This window comes from Syngnathus leptorhynchus, chromosome 3, assembly GCF_054491065.1.
Source record: "Syngnathus leptorhynchus isolate UIUO chromosome 3, UIUO_Slep, whole genome shotgun sequence".
In the NCBI taxonomy this organism is placed as follows: domain Eukaryota; kingdom Metazoa; phylum Chordata; class Actinopteri; order Syngnathiformes; family Syngnathidae; genus Syngnathus; species Syngnathus leptorhynchus.
In genome coordinates, this window is record NC_141197.1 from 14,630,165 (window position 1) to 14,649,289 (window position 19,125).

Below are 19,125 nucleotides of genomic sequence, written 5' to 3' on the forward strand. Positions count from 1 at the left end.
GTTTTGTCAACTTGGTACTTACCAATGGCTGAATGAGCCACACACACACACGGATGAACAAACGCACGGCCACACACAAACACCGCAAACGCATAAATCTCAACGGGCAGTTTATCACTCATGTTCATTCGTAGTCACGTTTCTCCCCATATATGTCTAATATAGGTTAATGCCCAAACGATATAGATGAGTTCAAAGCCTTTCACCCAATTGTGTTACTAATTGTGTTAACATGATCCCACATAATCAGACTATCCTCCTAAAGGTCACATTCTGAATATCATTATCAAGGCTGTGTGCGAACTTGCGGGATTCTACAAATGAATCTTCCCATCATGTTGGGGATATTTTCTGAAAAATATAAACCTGCAAAACAAGTATGTGTGCACAACCTTAGCGTGTTCAGGGAAAGGTACAATTGAGAAGTATGAGATATGACTGAAGATAATGTAAAGATGTTATTGTTTTGAGAGCAGCGTTCTATGAGGTAATCTTATTGTTCTGCATGACTGCTGCCGCGTTGTCTGAATGAAAAGCTCTTTCATTAAATCCGAAGGCAGCACTCAGTCGCTCGCATCCGTGGCGTGGCGTAAGCTCCAACACGATCTCATCGCTACAAAACATACAGAACATATCCAGCCTCGGTGCGATTGAGTCGCAGCTGATATATGAAGTGCAAACACTAGTCCCTTTTCCCACTTCCAATAAGGATGAATTATAAAGGAAGCTGAGACCTGGAAGAAGGATTTTCAGGATATATCTGAAAAGGCAAAAATTACCTCAAGGCATGTTTGAGGAAGTTAAAAATATTCAGCTTTTTAGAAAAGCATCTTCTTAATCTACCCTTATTATGCATGCTATTTCAATGTATTTTATATGATTAAATGAATACTTAATGTATAATTTGGGATTTTTTTTTATCAATTGTACCAAGTTCCAATAACTTTGTAACTTTGCGTCATATTCCATTTTATTGTTTCTTATTTAGTGTTTTTGTGAAAACTAAATAAATGACAAGGACTTGCTATTCAAAACTATACACAAAAATTCTATATATGTTTTAGAGTGATGGGCATAATAATGATTAAAAAAATTTTTTAGATTAATATTGCCTCAAATCAATTAAAGTAAGGTAAAATACACTATTCGGCTACATCAAGGGTTGAGAGACGTCAGATCCAATCCCAGCTGACTAAGTAAAATTCAGACGACAGCCAGCATTGGTCGCCGATCAATTGGAGGCAGATCACAAATCAAGACAACCATTTCCACTCACATACACACTATCTATCACGGTGAGGTGAGTTAATCACTACACCAATAGAGATTACCCTCAATTAATTTGTGGTCTAACAAAGAGCAACATGACACAACCTCTGGGAAGCAAAACTACATCCACACACATCTTTTGCTCTCACACAACTCCACAACTGAATGATTGGCATTTTCCTACCATTGCTCAAGGACATTTCAGATATGCAGACATAGACAAATTAATGCATAGTCATAATTAAGATATCATTATAATAATGACACACACTCTCTCATCCCGGGTTTGCATAACTGTAATTACAAGATCTCCCAAAACTAATAACATGAGCACTAATGCCTTCTCCCAGCGACTAATAGGTTCACTTCTTTGTTTAAGTGTAGATAAAAACGATGCTGACTGCATAGACTGTTATCTTGACGCCAAGTCTGTCGGTATCCTTGAGTTTTCCAATGAATGTGCTCAGCCAACCTCTAATTTAATGGATGCCATTTGCCATGGGAGCTCTCTGTCAATCATAAGGTCGACAAACCCGCATTTATCTATAATCTGCTTTATTTGGGGGGGGGGGGAAGCCAATGAACAAATTTAAAAGGAACACGGCTCTGCATGAGAAAGACATGAAAACTAGCGACTGAGACCAAAAACTCATTAGATACCTGTCAAATGGAGTAATGAATTAAGTGAGAAGGGCATACTATTTGCAAGCAGTGGATTTCGCCTGCCATCTACAACGGCCTCACTTTTTCGACCTTTGTATGCGACACAATTTATGAACTGCGGTCACACTCCATTGAACTCAAAACAGAGGAAGACATTCGTTAAAATCACCAAGGCAGCGCTGTGTTGAGGAACTTTCTAATGGGTAAAGGAAATCTTGACTACCGCAAAAAAAAAAAGGGAATTTGAGTGAGTCTTTCTGCACCACTCTATGTATTCCAAAGGCCAGGTTATTATGGGATGACTTTTTAAATATCAGACATTTGTTGATAAGGTAACCTTCGTTTGGACTCGATTCCCTTGAGAACTCATAAAGTGACACTCACCAACCTGAGTGTCCTTCACACAAGAGAGTCATTAGTGTGGAGACAAGCAATTGGAGAATTAGCTGAGGAGTGAATACAAATATCTCCAAACGATAACTCAGCACAATTTATTCGTGACAAAGGCCACATTGAAGTTGGGAAACCAAACATTGGTAAAAAAGGAGCCTTGCAAAACATGTTTTATAGTTCAGTTTAACTCTTGGAATCTTGTGTTACTCTTATACGTCGAAGTGACGATGCAAATAAGAAGAGCTGCCATTTTTAAATGCATGTTAATACCCTTTAAACATGTTAGGATCATAAGAACAGTGGTTTAAAATCATCCGAGTAGGTTGCTTGGGGGTGACTGTGCAGTGTAAACATTAAGCGAGTCCAAACAATGAAAATTGCTCTCATCCATCTTTTTAAGTGCCCAACTTCGTGACATTAAAGCAATGACAACTGTAATATTATGCAATGGTTGAACGTCTTCAAGGTTTGAAAACAAAACATGAGTGTTTTTAAATTTGACTTTATAAGCAGCGACTATTGTGCAACTAAGTAAATAAGCAAAATGTGCATTATTTATAAAGCCGCAATGCGAGTTTTGTTCTATGGTGGTGCTATCCCATTCAAAATTCATGCTACTCAATAATTCATTTATCTATTCAAAGTTGGCTTATTAAACTCCGAAGAACAAATGCAACAAATAGAACTAAGCTCTCACTGATTGTTACCCTGGGAGGGACACACACTTTTACTCCACACACACTCACACAACTGTTAATTAGTGGAAAGTCACAGATGATATTTTTGTCACAGGAACAAACGGTGAGCCCTATGGGCAGAGAGGAGATTGGCGAGAGTGTGAAAACAGATGCAGGCTGTGATGAACAGAAAAGGATCGAGAGGGAGGGAGGGAGGGAGGCATGAAGGAGAAGAAAATGAAAGCTGTATTTAAAAGTCAATGGGGATGACTAGGGGAACTCTAAAATCTGAATGAAAACAATATTGGCAACATCTTGCCCTGTGCCCCTTCATTATGTTTGTTTGGTTTTATATCGTAGGACTGGCAAAAGCTTCCTGGAACTCCAACAGGTCTGATAGTTCAGAGAAACTGCAATTTGACTTCACTTGTTCAACGCTTTGAAAAATTGGGAAAACTTAAACCGAGATGGCTATATTGTAATTCTTTTTAGTTTTATTTGTAAGCTGAAATGCAGACAATCTTTAGGACTACAGTTGGTTTTGCTTCTAAACCAACATCCAGCTCACCCATGACACTAATAAGAATAAGCTGTACAGAAAACGAATGATAAATGGACGGGCAAATCTCAGAATTCAATTAATTTTCTCCTTCCAACATTTTCTGACCACCCGCTGTGTTGTCTTAACAGAATCTGATTTACTGTCCTAAAAAAAACGGCGCCCTACTGGTATAAAATATCTACTCTACATAAAATCTGCTCTGGTCATGTTTCCAAAAGAAAGGTATCGTTTGTAGACATTCTAGTTCATCCTGCCACTGCAGAATATTATAGTGGTGTCAAAATAAAGCAAGGGAAAAGAAAAAAGAAAGGACTAGATGATCCTGCTTCAGGAAATATGGCTCACACACACACACAAACACACACACACCTGCAGGGAGGGCTTAGACCTTTCGCTACCAGTGGTTAGAAGAATAATCCTCCAGTCTCCGCACCAGAGTCACAGCCCCAATCCTCTTCTGGAAAATAAAGACTCTACGTCTTAGTCACCATCTCGTGTCTTTGTCAACGTAATGACACTGTCTGTCAAGTGGTAGAGCTCCCAATACAGAACGCCTAGCAATAAAACATGAGCAAAACAGCCCACACAGGAGCAACTTGTGTATGTGTGTGTGTGTTGTCGGTTGGACCACATCCTAGAAGATCCTTTTCTTTCCTGCTCAGTGGAGCTCACGCATAGCAGCTGCACAATTGCCCCGGCAGGTTAATCCCCGACACCACTAGAAATGCCGGGGTAAGTGCGCATGAACGTGTCAAGCATGCTCACGTCTGCCCGGATGTTTTATTTTGAAGTTGCCTTAGGAACTGTTGGTCTTACCAAAAGCAATAAGACTCAGGAACAAGCGGGGGAAAAAAACAAGAGGAAGAATGATGAGTCATGAGGAAAAGTCCTTTTGAAGCTCAATTTCCCATAGCTGGTCGACAAATCCACAACAGACTACTTTTTTTTTTTTGTTCAGTGCATACGGTAATGATGAATACGCTAGCCAAACAAGCAACTAGCAACGGTTTGTGTCGTTTTTATCGTATCTGCTCGACATGCTTGGACCTGGTTAAAAAAAAAAAAAAAAAAACAACATCAAATTGCCTAACTGCACTTATCTTTCTCATTCTCTCCTGTTCCCCTCGAGCTGTACCCTTCATCAGCTCATTGCGGATTCCTTCAGAGAGGTGAGGCCTTCAATAAGCACTCTGCACGGCATGATGAAAGGACGAGGAGGAGGAAGGGAGCTGAGGAACTTGGGGGATGGGCGTGCTGAAAATTGCCGTGCGGAATAAACGATCGCAAACTAATCGGTCAGATGTCAGATAAGCGCTTGAGTGCGGGGAACCGCCCACGCAGACGGGAAAGGGGGCTTTTAATTTTATATCCCTGCTTCAAATAAAATGATTTAATGAGCTTCAATTGGGTCCATTTTTTTTTTTTTTGCCTTTCATCATCACGGATGACCTTGGTTGATGAGAGAGAAAACGTTACCATAGAGTAGCTGTGAAGCGAGGAGATATCCTTGACCAGCAAGGACGACACTACAAAGTGTTGATATGTGTGTTAATGTGCAAGCAAAGAAAAACTAGTACACGGTAGCACCTGCCTGGCCATCTGTCATGCTTACTCACTTGTGCTCGTTCCATCTCAGTATGATCATCACTATGAGTTTCAAAATTGGTTTACCCATGGTCAAATGACACCACGGATGGTGCACTTGAATACTCACAACTATCTTTGAACATTGATCTTGACCTTACCTAAAGTTTTAGGAGAAGTGATGATCAAAATAATAACTCTTGACGTATCAAGACGTATACAGTACATGCAGAAAGAATTTGGTGTTAAACTAAAAAGTCTGTGTGTTAATCTGACTTCAAAGTTTCACATGGTCAGATTAAGGTGTTCCTTAAAATGAATTTTAAAAATTTGATTTCAATGAATCAAAAAGAATTGCTCAGATTCCTCCAGTGCATTAAAGGCACTGATTGTTGCGCTTAGCAGGAATACGCTCATTAGTTTCTGTTGACTACAATCCCAAATGGACGTATCAAGTATTGATTGACCTTTAACCAGGGAAAGCTGAAAATCAAGCTTGGATCGAGTCAAATAATGTGGAAAAACTAGCCACTGACCCAATGTGATGACTAATGGCGCATACATTCGTGAACAGCCATGCAGGAAGAAACATTTGTATTCATTAAACAAAAAAAAAAAAATACGCCCTAACCGAGATACATTAGCCTTGCATCACAGATGTGATTTTCACTGAAGCAGCAGTTGTTTATTAAAGCATCTTCTCTCAAGGGAGGATTATCTCGCTCTCTCTCACACACAAACACACTGCAGACTCAGGGGCTTCGCGGCGGGAGTCAATTAGAAGCGCTCCCTACTGTAATTACACCATGTTAGATATCCCACCCCACAGGGACATTGGTGCTAGAGTGTTTGTCCTTCTGCTTTTCATCTTCCCCAACTGCGATTAGTTCACTTTCATCAAACAAATTTCTTCTTCATTCATCAGAGAAACAGGAAGAAAATGTGTTGTGGCCAGCACACATCCACACACAAACAAGGTTAGACATGGCTCTCTATCCATCTGCGCAATACTCCATTCATCTCACTATCTCGTCCTGTTGGCTTTGGATCAGAAAAAGTGCTGACGACATCCAATGTGCTCTGCAAGACTGGGTCGATACAAAAGGGGCAAGAAAAGATGTCTCGTGCACACACACTGTTAAAGGAGAATTAAGAGAATAGTTCAGGACAAAATATACACACAATCTCTTTTAACTTAGTAAAGTCGTAGTTTCTCGTGGGAATACGACATAATGTGCATTTAGGAGAGGAAGTGAGCTGTTAGGATGAGAAATTGTTTTGACGCTACAAAGTGATGTTGAGATGTAACATCATGACTGAGCTCAAAGACAAATACTCCATCTCCAGCTCCACACAACCAGCAATCTGTAGGCTCGGCTTTTACGTAGAAAAACGTCGACAGCTGGCCTGGCTGTAACCCAACAACAAACCCAATTAGCAGCAAATCTAAACGCATGCAAATGAAAGCGTTATAAATTAGCTGCAAAACCTTTTGGTCATCACACCAAAGTTGCCAGGTTTGGCATCCACGTCCCAAAGAAAACCAAAATTTGCTGTTTATGATTTTTGAGCTAGTCAGACTAATGAGATTTAATAAGACTAATTAGATCGACTTATTGCTGTTGGTCTGAGGATGACGGCCCATTTGGATGGAGCCAGACTTGTTGGTTGTAGTCTTGGCTGAGTGGCGGCGTGCATTGCCAAATTGGGCGCCTGCTACAGCAGGAACGTGTAAATAGGAATCACACAAATGGTGTTACACATTTGAATATTAATTCAGTCAAATAAAGAATAGTAATTTCTGGCTATGTGTGTCTAATAAAAAGAATCAGAAAAAAATCTGGATAAAAAAAAAAAGACATGCAACACAAGTGATGCTGGTGATACTCCACCATCATTTTTAAGTAGTGGAATTTGTAGGAGGAATGACGCAAAGCGAATCCGTTCTCAGAATGTCAGTGATGCGTAAATAAAGATTTGACCCCCGCTGACGAATTTGACCATGAACAGTGAATTAGATCATATTTTATTCACATCTTCATCGGCACAAAGTCACGGACCTGACATGCTTATCGAGAGGTTAATAACTGAATACAGAAGGCTATGATGATGTTTACATGAACGGTGTTGAAAAGACCAGTGGTCGCTTGGCAACCTCTGCGATGAGCAACTCGGGTCAAAGACCTCGCTGTGAAAAACTTAAAATCCCACTCAGTCAAGTGGAGACCTCAGTCAAGGCTGGGGATTAGATTCAAAGCAAGTGAAGTAGGCTGCTAAAGGTGTGCTATTGAACAATCCTCGCAAACTACAATAATGAAGATGTAGAAGAGTAGCTATCAATAAAATATTCAGGTCAGTTTAGTGTGAACGGTAAAAAGTTTACAAAAAATACTTAAAAAAAAAAAAAAAGTTCAGTGATTTGCTTTATAGGCTCCAAAGCTTCACAAAATGCATTTAGTCTTTGTTTTCATGATTCTAAAACTGTTTTGAGTCCTTGATAAAAAGCAGCGTCATTACTGTTTGTTTACGTGAATTGTACGGATAAGATAAATAGAGTGAGAAAAAACACAATGTAGTAAAGAAATCTCTTTTTGACATTTTCCTTTGGAAAACATTATGGAAATTAGACATAATAGCAAACATTTGCACTTTGTATTATATCAGCCTCTATCCGTGTTTCCATCCATCCAAACAAGTGCAAAACAGTAATCAATGCAAATGCTGCAGTGAGAGAAAGCATATGCAGATAAAATCCGTGGGAGGACAAAATGAGACGAGAGAATGTGGCAGCTGGAGTCAAAATCTGCCCATTAAGTGAAATGGTGCTGCCAAACACAACACAACAACGCAGGAGAATCGAGCCTGGCATATTGCTGATGAAAATGACTTTGCAGAACTTTGGAATGACACCCAGATTCACTCCTACTTTTTTTTTTTCTTCCTCTTTTTCTCACCTTCACTCTTTCTTTGTAAGACCGCACGCAAGCCCATCTAAATCCCTTCTGGTTATGTTGTCCGACTTAATTGATGATGGACAAGCACTAAGCCGAAGTGCGCGTGGCTACGAGTGTGCGCCATTCCGTAAAGCCTGAGCTAATTAGGGACAATGGCAAAGCCGAGGAAATGTTCATGAGATAAGGATGAGCACGAACATATTCACACGGGGATTACTGTAATAAATTCACACACTGACACGAGTATAGACACTAGCTGGGACCGAACTGTTTGCTTTGATACGGGCCGGTGATTTAACAGTTAAGTTGTAAAGGGTAACAAAATAACTTTTTGGGTACAATTTGGGGTCTGTGGCGCCTTAAAAGTGTGGAGCAAGACAATAGCTACAGGGAATTTTAACATCTGTGCAAAAAAGGAAGACAATAAAAACCGAACGGGATGAAGATTATTGGTGTATTTCATATTAAAAGATTATTTCTTTACCATTTTACACTACATTCAGTGAATATCTGATTTCAGAGTGGGAATGTAGAACATGCAAACTAGGAATTTTGGAACTGGAATCGAGCACTGCATCTCTGAACTGTAAGGCGGACGTGCTAAACAGTGTGCCACCGTACCGTCCATGGTGATGCTCTTCACAAAAAATATAAAATAATAATAAATAAATATGAGTTCTTCTTAAGAGAATGATGACCACTTTCCTATTTGTCGGGTTTGAGTGTCTGCATTCTATTTAAGAGCTCAACAGCTAGCAAATACTTGTGAAGGGAATAAATTACTCCTCCGCACAAACATTAAGTCACACTCACAGATCGACTCCACATCTGTCGGCAGAATGAATCACGCCCACACCGAGATGTGCACAAGCTTTAAGATGAGAACGCAGAATTAGCTGGGAAGATGCTGCTTACCCGTGGGAATGTGTGAGCATGTGAATGTGAACTTTGACCTACCTGTGCTGTGCATGCAGTTTCGCCATCTTTGCTTACAACAGGGAAAACAGGGATTGGATGTTTTCAAGACATGTTAGAAAGCTCTTGTTGATAAGATCATGATTAAACTTCTGTTGTGTCCGGCATTTTTCGATAGACGCACCCAAAGAACCTACGTAAACGGATTTGATATCTCCTATTTTTAATTTCCGCTCGACTGGGCGCAGGAAGTGTATTTTGGAAAAAAAATACAAGTGGTCCTTCAAAGCAGAAAATGATGTTCCAGCTTTTAAACGATATTAATGAACTATAACTAAATGTTAATGGATTGATAATGAGTCAGCAGCAACTGGACTTGAAAGCCAAAGTGTGAAGTAATCACTGATCACTTTTGTCACACAACAGATTTTAACCGTCAAAACTAGACATCAACTGCACAACCGTAAAGAGATTTTGTACAAATGGCTTTTTCTCATTCTCCCATCAGTCTTTGTCAGAGATGTGACCGCAGCGTCCCGACTCTCGGCCCCGCCTGGAGAAAGGAAATGATGGCGTGTCAGTGACGTAGATAAATGACGGTCGGACGGAAAGGCTGCGGCAAGCAGACAAAGAGAAGACGACACGGAGGAGCTGCTTAGGAGCACATGGAGTCGTTTATATGTGAGCTGGTTTTATGTGGCGACATGCGAGCTGCCGTTAGTGCCGAACGTACTTTCCTAGCCTTCTCAGCCACACCTTCATGCACACTGGGAAGGATCATCACAGTCATCTTGATGTCGCCCAAGTTGTCAAAAAGAGGACTTAGTGATGAATCCTTTAATTTTTAGGAAAATAAATTCACACAGAAGTATATCTTTTGTGACACCAGTCCTGGAACTTTTTTCGAAACACCTCATACATACACAAAAATGTGTAATTCAATCATAAACATGGAAACTTGTACACTCCAAGTACACACACACAGATGTCACAAGAGGGGACGTAGCTTAAGGGAAGCAATGAAAAATTCTTCAGTCAAATCTCATCTGTCAATGCATATTGCAGCATTAAAGTTTGCCGAACAAATACACATTAGCGTGCACACGCACGATGCCAATGTCCTACGCGCAAAAGAGAATCACTCTCACTCATTACACTTATGGGATTACAAAATGCAGTAACGATGCTGTTGTATTACTCCATTCTTCATGTCAAGAGTGTGTTTGAGATGCAATATACGACCATTGGTGAGATGGCGACCATTAGCATAAAGAATGATTTTTATGGTACAAAACCCTGACAGTCATACATTACTCACTGTAACGACCTGCATGGTTAAGCTCAGTGAATAGTTCAAGTATACAATATTAAACTCCTCATTTGTTACCACATATCCAAAAGGTGTGCCGTGACGACTAACAAGAAGGGAATGACAATTGATATTAAAGGGAAGTACTGGGAAGGCAGGATAAAATAAAAAAAGTCATAATCAGCAGACTTCCTTTTCGACAAATCGATGCGGTGGCCAAACACCATTTACAAGTCCCTCTTACCACATTACAGATCACAGTGAGACTATAAACATGGCATTTGAAACAGCTCGTGTAAATGTCCCTAAGGTAATTGTTTTTTGGACAGTTGCTATGGTAACCACACATAGGATGTCAATTTATCCCATTGTTGGCACTTTATCACCAAACTACCTGTGTAGATGTGTGTCAGTGTTGGCATGTGTCGTTTAATGACTTCATTCTACACTACAATGAACTATTTGGAAAGGACGAGACGCGGCTTTCAGCGGTAGCTCGGCAATCTGCGCCGCGGAAAAATACAGGCTCCATCTATATTTGATGGGAGACATGTGTACGGGCGGTGCACAGAGCGGTCCTGCATATGCAGATCAGCAATCGTAAAGAACAGTCGCTGTGTCAGCCTGTCAGAGTGCGCAACAGAAAAGTAATGGGTCGTGCCAGAGAGTCGGGAAAGCCGCATATGCAAGGGCACGACGACCTCAGCCGAGATATAAACATTGGGCACGTCTCCAATCAATGAGCCAATGGCTTTGATCAATGTTTGTAACTAAAGTATGGATAGGTTTGTTTATACAACTTTGATCGGGGACGGACGGGCAACTTAAACGATGGCTCATAATTTTTCATCAATGCTACTGGGGGGGGGGGGGGGGGGGAATCACAGAAGACTACGGACTTCCCAACCAAAAATGCTATTTTAAATATGGACAAAATACATGCTTGCATGCAGAATACATGAGCTTAAGATATTTCTTTTTTGAATGCATGTATACAAGATCCAGGATCTTAATCCAACAAAGAGTTTGAAGCAAACTATATGCCTAACATTATAGATAATTAAATACATAAATAAATAATTAAACACATAAATAATCAATCAAATCAATCAATCAATAAATACATTAATAAATAATTAAACAAATAAATAATCAATCCAATAAATAAATCAATATATACAGTAATAAATAAATCAAAGGGCTCATCGCGTAGTATAGGAGAGTTTAAGACCCAGCGTATGAACTAAGACCCATCTGCCATCTAGTAGTGATTGTTGCTATTACAACTAAAAAATAAAATCCTGAAAGAAGGATTTAGACTCGCTTTTTTCTCCATGCTGAGAAATAAGAGGCATGGTGACATGTTAATAGCCTTAAAGGGCCTATTAATAGCCTTAAACACTTAACACAACAATGCATATGACTCCACATACACATTGTACACACTGCGAGTTACTGAACTAACAGCACCAGCAGAAAGTTCACAGCTTTAGTAATAGGATTATAGAGCGCGGAGGCTCGGAGAGATAAACGCATCAATGGGGGCTCAGAGACTTGGTGGGATTTGTACGACTGACCCGCAAACGTCAGCGTGTGGTGGTTCTCCACGTGGGGATACACATGGACGCAGCGCCAAAAAGAATATTTGCAAATGCTGGCAGAAGTTCCGTAAGGCCTCTCTGAGCACGACGCCACTGACATGGTGAGGACAACAAAAAAGTCCAGGGTGGACTCCGCCTCTCACCTGAATGGTCGGATAGGCTCCAGCACAGAAAAGTAGTTGGGCCAATAATTAGTTAAATGAATTAAAATTGAATTAAATGAATCACACAAAGTTTAATGTACTGAGGCTAACTCTCGATGCTCGGATCGTCCTTTGTGATACTTTGCGATGCCTTGCGACCGATTTTCCTGGTTGCCGTTTTTGGACATTCAGTCGTCAGTCTATTATTATCATGATTATATTATTATAATTAAAAAGCATATTTACTTGGGTAGACATCAGATGCGTGACTCAGACAATTAGACTGATTGAGAGTGATTCATTTTGCGCTTGTGGTGATCTGCCAAATGTTCCGTGGTCACCAAAAGCCTCTTTTAAATACGGAAAGCAAGCTGCCTGGGTGTTTTTTTCAAACAACAAGCAAGGCTGCAGTCCTCTACGCCTACAATTCCCTAATAAAGTGGCCGTACGGGTAAAAGCGCCTCTTCCCGTGAGTGCTTTGTGTAAACATTTGAATTTGACTCATCATGAAAAGAAAACTGAGGATGTACTTTGGTGAGAACATTTCAACCACTAACTGATGTCTCATATCCACTGTTTGGCCTTGCAGCCTTATTTTAGATCTTTTGTCAAAGGCCATGCAAGTTAGTGCCTGCTATTCGAGATCTTAGTACCATAACTCTTTCCCTACATGTGATGTTGGGGAATAAAACCTCATCCTTGAAGTGATCATCAGAAATATTTTTCATCTTCTGTGAGAAATGGTTGAAAAATTGCCACCACCAGCAGGATATCAAACCTCTTATTATTATTTTTTTTTACATTTCCAGTTGTGAGACACGGTTTCCTGCTCTTTGAATAGCTCTGCCATTTCTTGTCCTTGCACATTCTTCATCCTCTCTCTCTAAACAGTGCCGTTCACTCCTCACCTCCCTCTCAACCAAATACGGCACAGTTCCCATCGGAATGTCGAAACGCATTTAATCAAGGTATTTTCCTGCCGTCACCATACACAATAACTCCATATCTCACCCGAGATATTATGCAAATGCACGTTCACCGTCAAGCTCCATGATATCCAATCAATTAGGGAAGGATGTAGAAATCTATGCCCGGTTGTTGAGGCTACACGCTGCGAAGATGTTGTCGGCGACAGCTCTGTGAGCTTTACTTCACACATTAACAAAAGTTAATTCAATTGAACACGTGCAGCTATTAAAATTGTAATTGTATACGGCTCCAGGTGTTAAACAGCCACACCACGGAGCTTGCGGCAGCCCTGTTGCCCGTTTGGCCGCTTCCATGCTAACACTTGAATTCACCTGGCTGCTTTCAATTTTTTAATTATTCGTGTGCATACAAGCGTTTCGAAGTTACAACGGTCTCGTGTTTTATTACAATGGCCCCGCGGTGGTAAAAAATGTTAGAGTCTCGCAAGTTTGCCGATGATTGAGCAGAGCCAGACAAACACGTCTTTGTACATGTAATGAAATGTGGTTTGAATTCCAGTGAGGAAAAGACCCCGGGTTGTGCCGGGAATACGCAGACGCTCACAAACACGCGGAGGGATCCGATGGCAGATGCAAGCGTGATCATGGACATATGTTGGTGTGCAAGCCAAGCTCAGCAGGGAACACTAAAGACAATAAACAGTTGCTTGTTGCGGTTCTCGCTGGGCTTGTTTAGTGCTTCTACGAGGGACTTGCTTTGTTTGCGAGCCGCACAGAAGCTAACAACTCATCGAGCCTTTAGCTCACCTTTGCGATCAAGTCAAGGGGCTGCGGCAGAGCCGAGGTCATTTCCAGAGTCAGTTCAGGCGCTTCCTGTTGTAGGTACATCTCTAGCATGGATGCCAGCTGAGACAGACCTTGTTTCTTCTCCTCGGACATGGAGCTCAGGTCTGCGTGCGCACATAATTGGGTTGATTAGTGGCGTGTCCGACAGAGACATTTGCACGTTTTAGGGAAAACATACGTGATTCATGTTCGTGGAAAGAGTAGAGCTCCTCACTGGCGTTCTTTGCTGGATTCATCTACAAGATAAGAGTTAGAAAGCAGTTTTATTTTCGCAGTATCCGAATATTCCCATTTTCATTTCACCCAGGACGATGTTTTTGTGATACGAACAGATGGGCCCGTTCGAGTCGTCTGTTGTAGTGCAAACATGACAGCGACAAAGCAGCCAACAGCGGCGAAATGAACTGCAAACTAAATGAAAATGATCACCTCTGACAGAGTCGTCCATCTGTTAGGGAGGTCCATTAAAACAAAACTAGTATACAAAATATTACCGGGATCAATGCAGCCGTGTGGTGATACGTCTTAAATTTAATTATAAAGATCAGCAATAATATAATATAATATAATATAATATAATATAAATATAATATAATACAATATAAAATAATATATTATAATATAATATATTATATTATAATATAATATAATATAATAATAAATAATTCCAGAGGTGTGCGTACCAAAGCAAAAATTAGTCTTGCAGCCAGTCGGACGGAGTCGGTAGGGATTCTGGGAAGGATGCTCCGCAGACATTTACACTCCCTCTTATGGTCAGACCATGCTTGTTTCTGTATGATAGAAGAATTTCGAAAAACACTCCAGAGAGCACATGCTCACGCACATACGAGTCTTATACCTGACAGGTGATGTTGCAGTAGCGAGCCATCTTGCACTGGGAGCACCGCAACAAGGTTTCATGCCTTGACACGAGAAAGAGACAGAATACACTAATTATAGTCAACTCAGCTCCGAGATGAGCGCAACAGTGATTAGAAAAAATAGATTATTATATACAATGATGGATAGACTTCGCGTTAGTTGTATACACATCCATTAATTTTGATCACGGGCCACATTGCGTTCCCTGAGAGGGTTTTCAAGACTGTGAGAATCATAAACGTATCATCACTCGTCGTCCACTTCATCATTGTGCCCGCTGACTTTTGGCCATTTCCTACAAAACGTTGATGACATCACCCCGTTATCTACCAAGCTAACTTTCAGATTTGAATCTTAAAAGCAATCCATGAGATAAGCACTTCCGCATCACTCCACTCTGATGCTTATTTTTAGGTGTTTTTATTGGCGGCCTTTCCAGGATGCTTGTTAGTCTGATAACAATCCAGAGCAGTGCGGTTTTTGTCCACTCCCTTGGGCCAAGTACGGGCACTGGGGAAAAGAATCATTCAAAAGCACACACAGTCTGAGTCATACAAAGTGTCAGGAATAGGATTGACTTGTAAAGTTGTGTGAAGGCTGCAGTAAGATGTAGCTACAGTATAGATCGACACAGATATCATGCTTACAAACAGTGGAACATCTAAAAACAAAACATCCATTGGGTTAAAAAAATAAAAAAAAAGCATTAAAAACAATGCTTACAAAGTTGCACTAAAACTCTGCTGTGCAAAAATGTGTTTTTCTTTCCTTGGGGCTTTTTTGTGGGTTTTCGGATTTACGGAGGCACCACAGAAAGATAACAGTGCAGGCAAAGTGGAACAATAGGAGAAACGGGATTTGTTTGGTTGCTCTTGGAACTAATAATCTAATACTTAATCCAATATGGTCACCTCACAGATAAAATGATCAAAGAACAAAATACAGGTTAATTACTAGCATCACATTATTTGACTCCGGAACAGATTATTAAAGGGGGAATTATTGATTTTCATTTTTTTTTTTTTTTTTTGTTATCTTTGTGTTGTAAACCAAACAGTAGCACATTAATTAAATGATCTGGAGGGAAAAACAATGAATGACAACTTATCTGAGTCTTGTTTGCTTGAACCAAATACATATTTTGAAGTTGAAGGCTTATCATACAGCATATGGTTTAAACGACAATAATAAGAAAACATTCTTCATTCTTCTATGCCAGTATTAGTCACATGACTAGCATTTCCTATGCGGGCCTATCAGTGTGGGACTCGACTCGGGCGCCGCATTCGGCCCCCAGAGTCTATAAAAAAGAAACTAAAATAGCAGCATTTTCTGCCCCCCCCCACAGAATGTCACTTATCACCATCCTCCATCCATCTCCTCCTGTCCTCCCTTTCCAATCTCCAATTTTATAGACTTCAGCTAGGACGAAGGTACTGAAAACACAGCTATTCTTGTCGTGCAGAGCCAGAAGCCACCCATGGTCGAAGAAAGCCACAGCGGTAGCGTGAGACGGGGGGGGCAATAATAACAACAGATAGAGAGGCGAGCCAGAACCAAACTCAGCGGCGTTCTGCTTAACTTCAGCGGAGCCACAAGTTTAAGTTACACATTTAACGTCCGGTCATATCACAAACGGAAATCCCACCATCAGGAAGACTGATGTTGACCACAACCTTATTTGGGGGAAATGTTTCTACTAACACACCAGACAATGTGGGAAACTAACCACATTTAGAATAATGCTCAAATATGTACCACCAAAGCAAGCACTGGCCTTAGAGAATGGTCTGACCCCATCGACAGTCACGTTGCACCGAGGGGAAGGAAAATGTGCTGTGTCAGCACGAATCGACACCGCAGTGAGAACAAAAGCCGAGGAGGTGCCACTCACGTTTAACGAGGAGGAAAATCAATGACTCGCCCATGTTAAACGCGATTAAAGGGAGATAAAGGTGTAACCTAGCAACAAAGGCAGAATTGACGATTCATTCATTGATGTTTGCAATTAGTCCAAGTGGATCAGCTCTACCAGTAAAGATGAGTAGTTTATAACTTTTCCAAGTTGCCATTTCTTAATGAAATATTTAAACACTGAAACATTGAGGACAGACAAAAATGCAAATTTATTGCAAATTTTTTTCATTTGTTTTTACTAGAAATAAAAAAAAAAATCATTTGTTTTTACTAGAAATAAAAAAGTTACAGCTCTAAAAAACGAGGCGACACCAGAACTCAACGATTGTTAACTTTCAAGACAAAAATAAAACTGAGAGGAAAAGCTTAACAAATCAGAGGCTGACCAGCATTTAGGAACAGATTGCTTGTATAAATAAGCACAACTGAAGCAAAAACAGGAAGACAAATATAACAGACGACTAAAAAAATAAATAAACTGATGAGCATCACTTTATATTTCTATCCAGAGCCTGTAATCATTTCTAATGGCGTGCATCGCTCTCACCTTCAGCCATTTTTCCTTCATTACGCTCCCTCTCAAAGCGCTCCCTTTTAATCTTTTTTTTTCCCCTTCACTTCAATTCCCTCCTTTCTCCCCCTGGTGCTATCCTCTTCAGATGCCCTGTGAAGTTGACGTCTCGTGCATGGCAGGTCCAAGGTTGAAACGCTGGCACGCTATGAAAACTCATGAATAATATTAAATGGCTTTCATTACCAACACTGAATTATAAAGTCAACCATCATCAGCCTGCTTCGTCATCTTCCTTTCAGTCTTCAAGCTGTAGAGTGAAACAATTAGTCAACTGGAAATTTAATACAAAATTGAAAGAGCTCAGAAAAAAATTAAACAAGTTGCTGGGGGGAAGGGGGGGGGACTGGAAAAAAAACATGACAATAACAAATGGGATGGACATTCAGTTTCGGCATTAATGTGCAAGTGCTTAAAAGCGGGCACTTAACAAGAGTACATGTATTTTATTTTATTTTTTTAAAGTTCATCCTATCAGATGCCTAATTAGCGCTAGTGTGTTATGTGCATGCTGCATGGTAATTAATTTCCCCAGAGTACCGAGCGCAGTAATGTAAAAGCCGTGAGAGACTTCTTTGCATGCGCGTGTTTTAGATGATTAATTTGTGTGGTGTTTTTTTCTAAGCTGTCCGATTGCGCTTGGGTGGATTTTCTGCATCATGCTGCGACTTTCACCCACACGACAGCCATATAATACATGTTCATTAGGAACAAACATAAAGTTTACTCATGAATCCTACCATCCAGTAAATCTATTTTTTTTTTTTGTACAGTCTTGACTTTAAATATAACAATAAATGCACACGAGGTGAATACTTCAGTAAAACCAAGCCATAACAAAATGATACATTTTTGGAGACTCTGTTCTGTGAATGGATTCTAGTTCTGGTCTTCACAGCATCGCACCATAATATACTTCAATCTCATTGTACCTGCGCCGATGATGAGATAAAGGCTGATCCCTTCACTCTAAAGTACGACACCATTAAAATTGACTCCGTGTGTGTGTGTGTGTGTGTGTGTGTGTTTTCAGTGAAGAAAAAGACGCCAGCTGTGTGGCATTGAGAGCAATCTTACTGAGTTCTTAATAGCTGTTTGAAAGATGATTCACTACCACCTGAGGGAATTCATATGGGGTTGTGTTATATCATAATGACGCAAAGACAGCTTAATGCAAACGCACACACATGCACTTAAAGACCTAACCTTTAAAAAACGGGATTTCCTCCCCCGTCCCTCGGTGTTTATTAGCTGTAAGGTATGTTTTTAAGTCCTTACGTATGCCTTGATCACATCAGAAGATTGAATCACTTGATTTCGAGCATTGCATCTCGCAATACGATATCTCTGTATGCATTAAGAAGTCAGAAGAAGCGTTTCCAGATTGTCTCTCTTTTTTTTTTTTCCCCCCAACACGATAACTCGACTGATCTTAACAGAGCGCCTTAGCCCGCTTGGCCAGGCACTTCAGTCGTTTGCCATTATATTTCTTGTTACTAAATCATATTACATTTTAAGTTCTACGAGAAGCTGTCAAACAGGAGGAATGGATTGTATTTACCCTGAGGGACATGTCATTGAATAAGCCGTTCATGCAAAAATAGTGTATGTTCGTCAGTGCGTGGCTTTACCACAATAGACTTAAATGCAACGACTTCCTCTAGTTCAGAATATAACACAACAATGTTAACGACATTCCTGGATATTTAGATAAGGCCCACAATTCCCCATTGTGGGATTGATAAAGACCCTTCCTTGACACCAAATGACTATTTGACGTGTGGCATCGGAGCATGCTATAGAAAGAGCACAAGAGCCGCAAATAAATTTTCCAGCAAATAGCTGTCCAATACGAGCCACAGGAAAAAGTGCCAATTGGTGAAATCGTGAAGAGCCAACCGTGACTTCAC

The 19,125-nt window shown here is 40.4% G+C and overlaps 1 protein-coding gene across 2 annotated transcripts in view; it reads right to left on the bottom strand.

Moving 5' to 3' along the window:
* The window catches only part of smyd3 (SET and MYND domain containing 3), a 31,948-nt gene that overhangs the window by 10,549 nt on the left and 2,274 nt on the right, over positions 1–19,125 (bottom strand). For both annotated transcript variants that reach the window (XM_085908358.1, XM_085908357.1), the window contains exons 2-5: positions 14,705–14,768; positions 14,529–14,636; positions 14,024–14,081; positions 13,807–13,949 (exon numbers count right to left, since the gene is read on the bottom strand). In XM_085908358.1, coding sequence (XP_085764484.1) covers positions 13,807–13,949; positions 14,024–14,081; positions 14,529–14,636; positions 14,705–14,768 — 373 coding nt within the window. The remainder of the gene's footprint in view (positions 1–13,806; positions 13,950–14,023; positions 14,082–14,528; positions 14,637–14,704; positions 14,769–19,125) is intronic.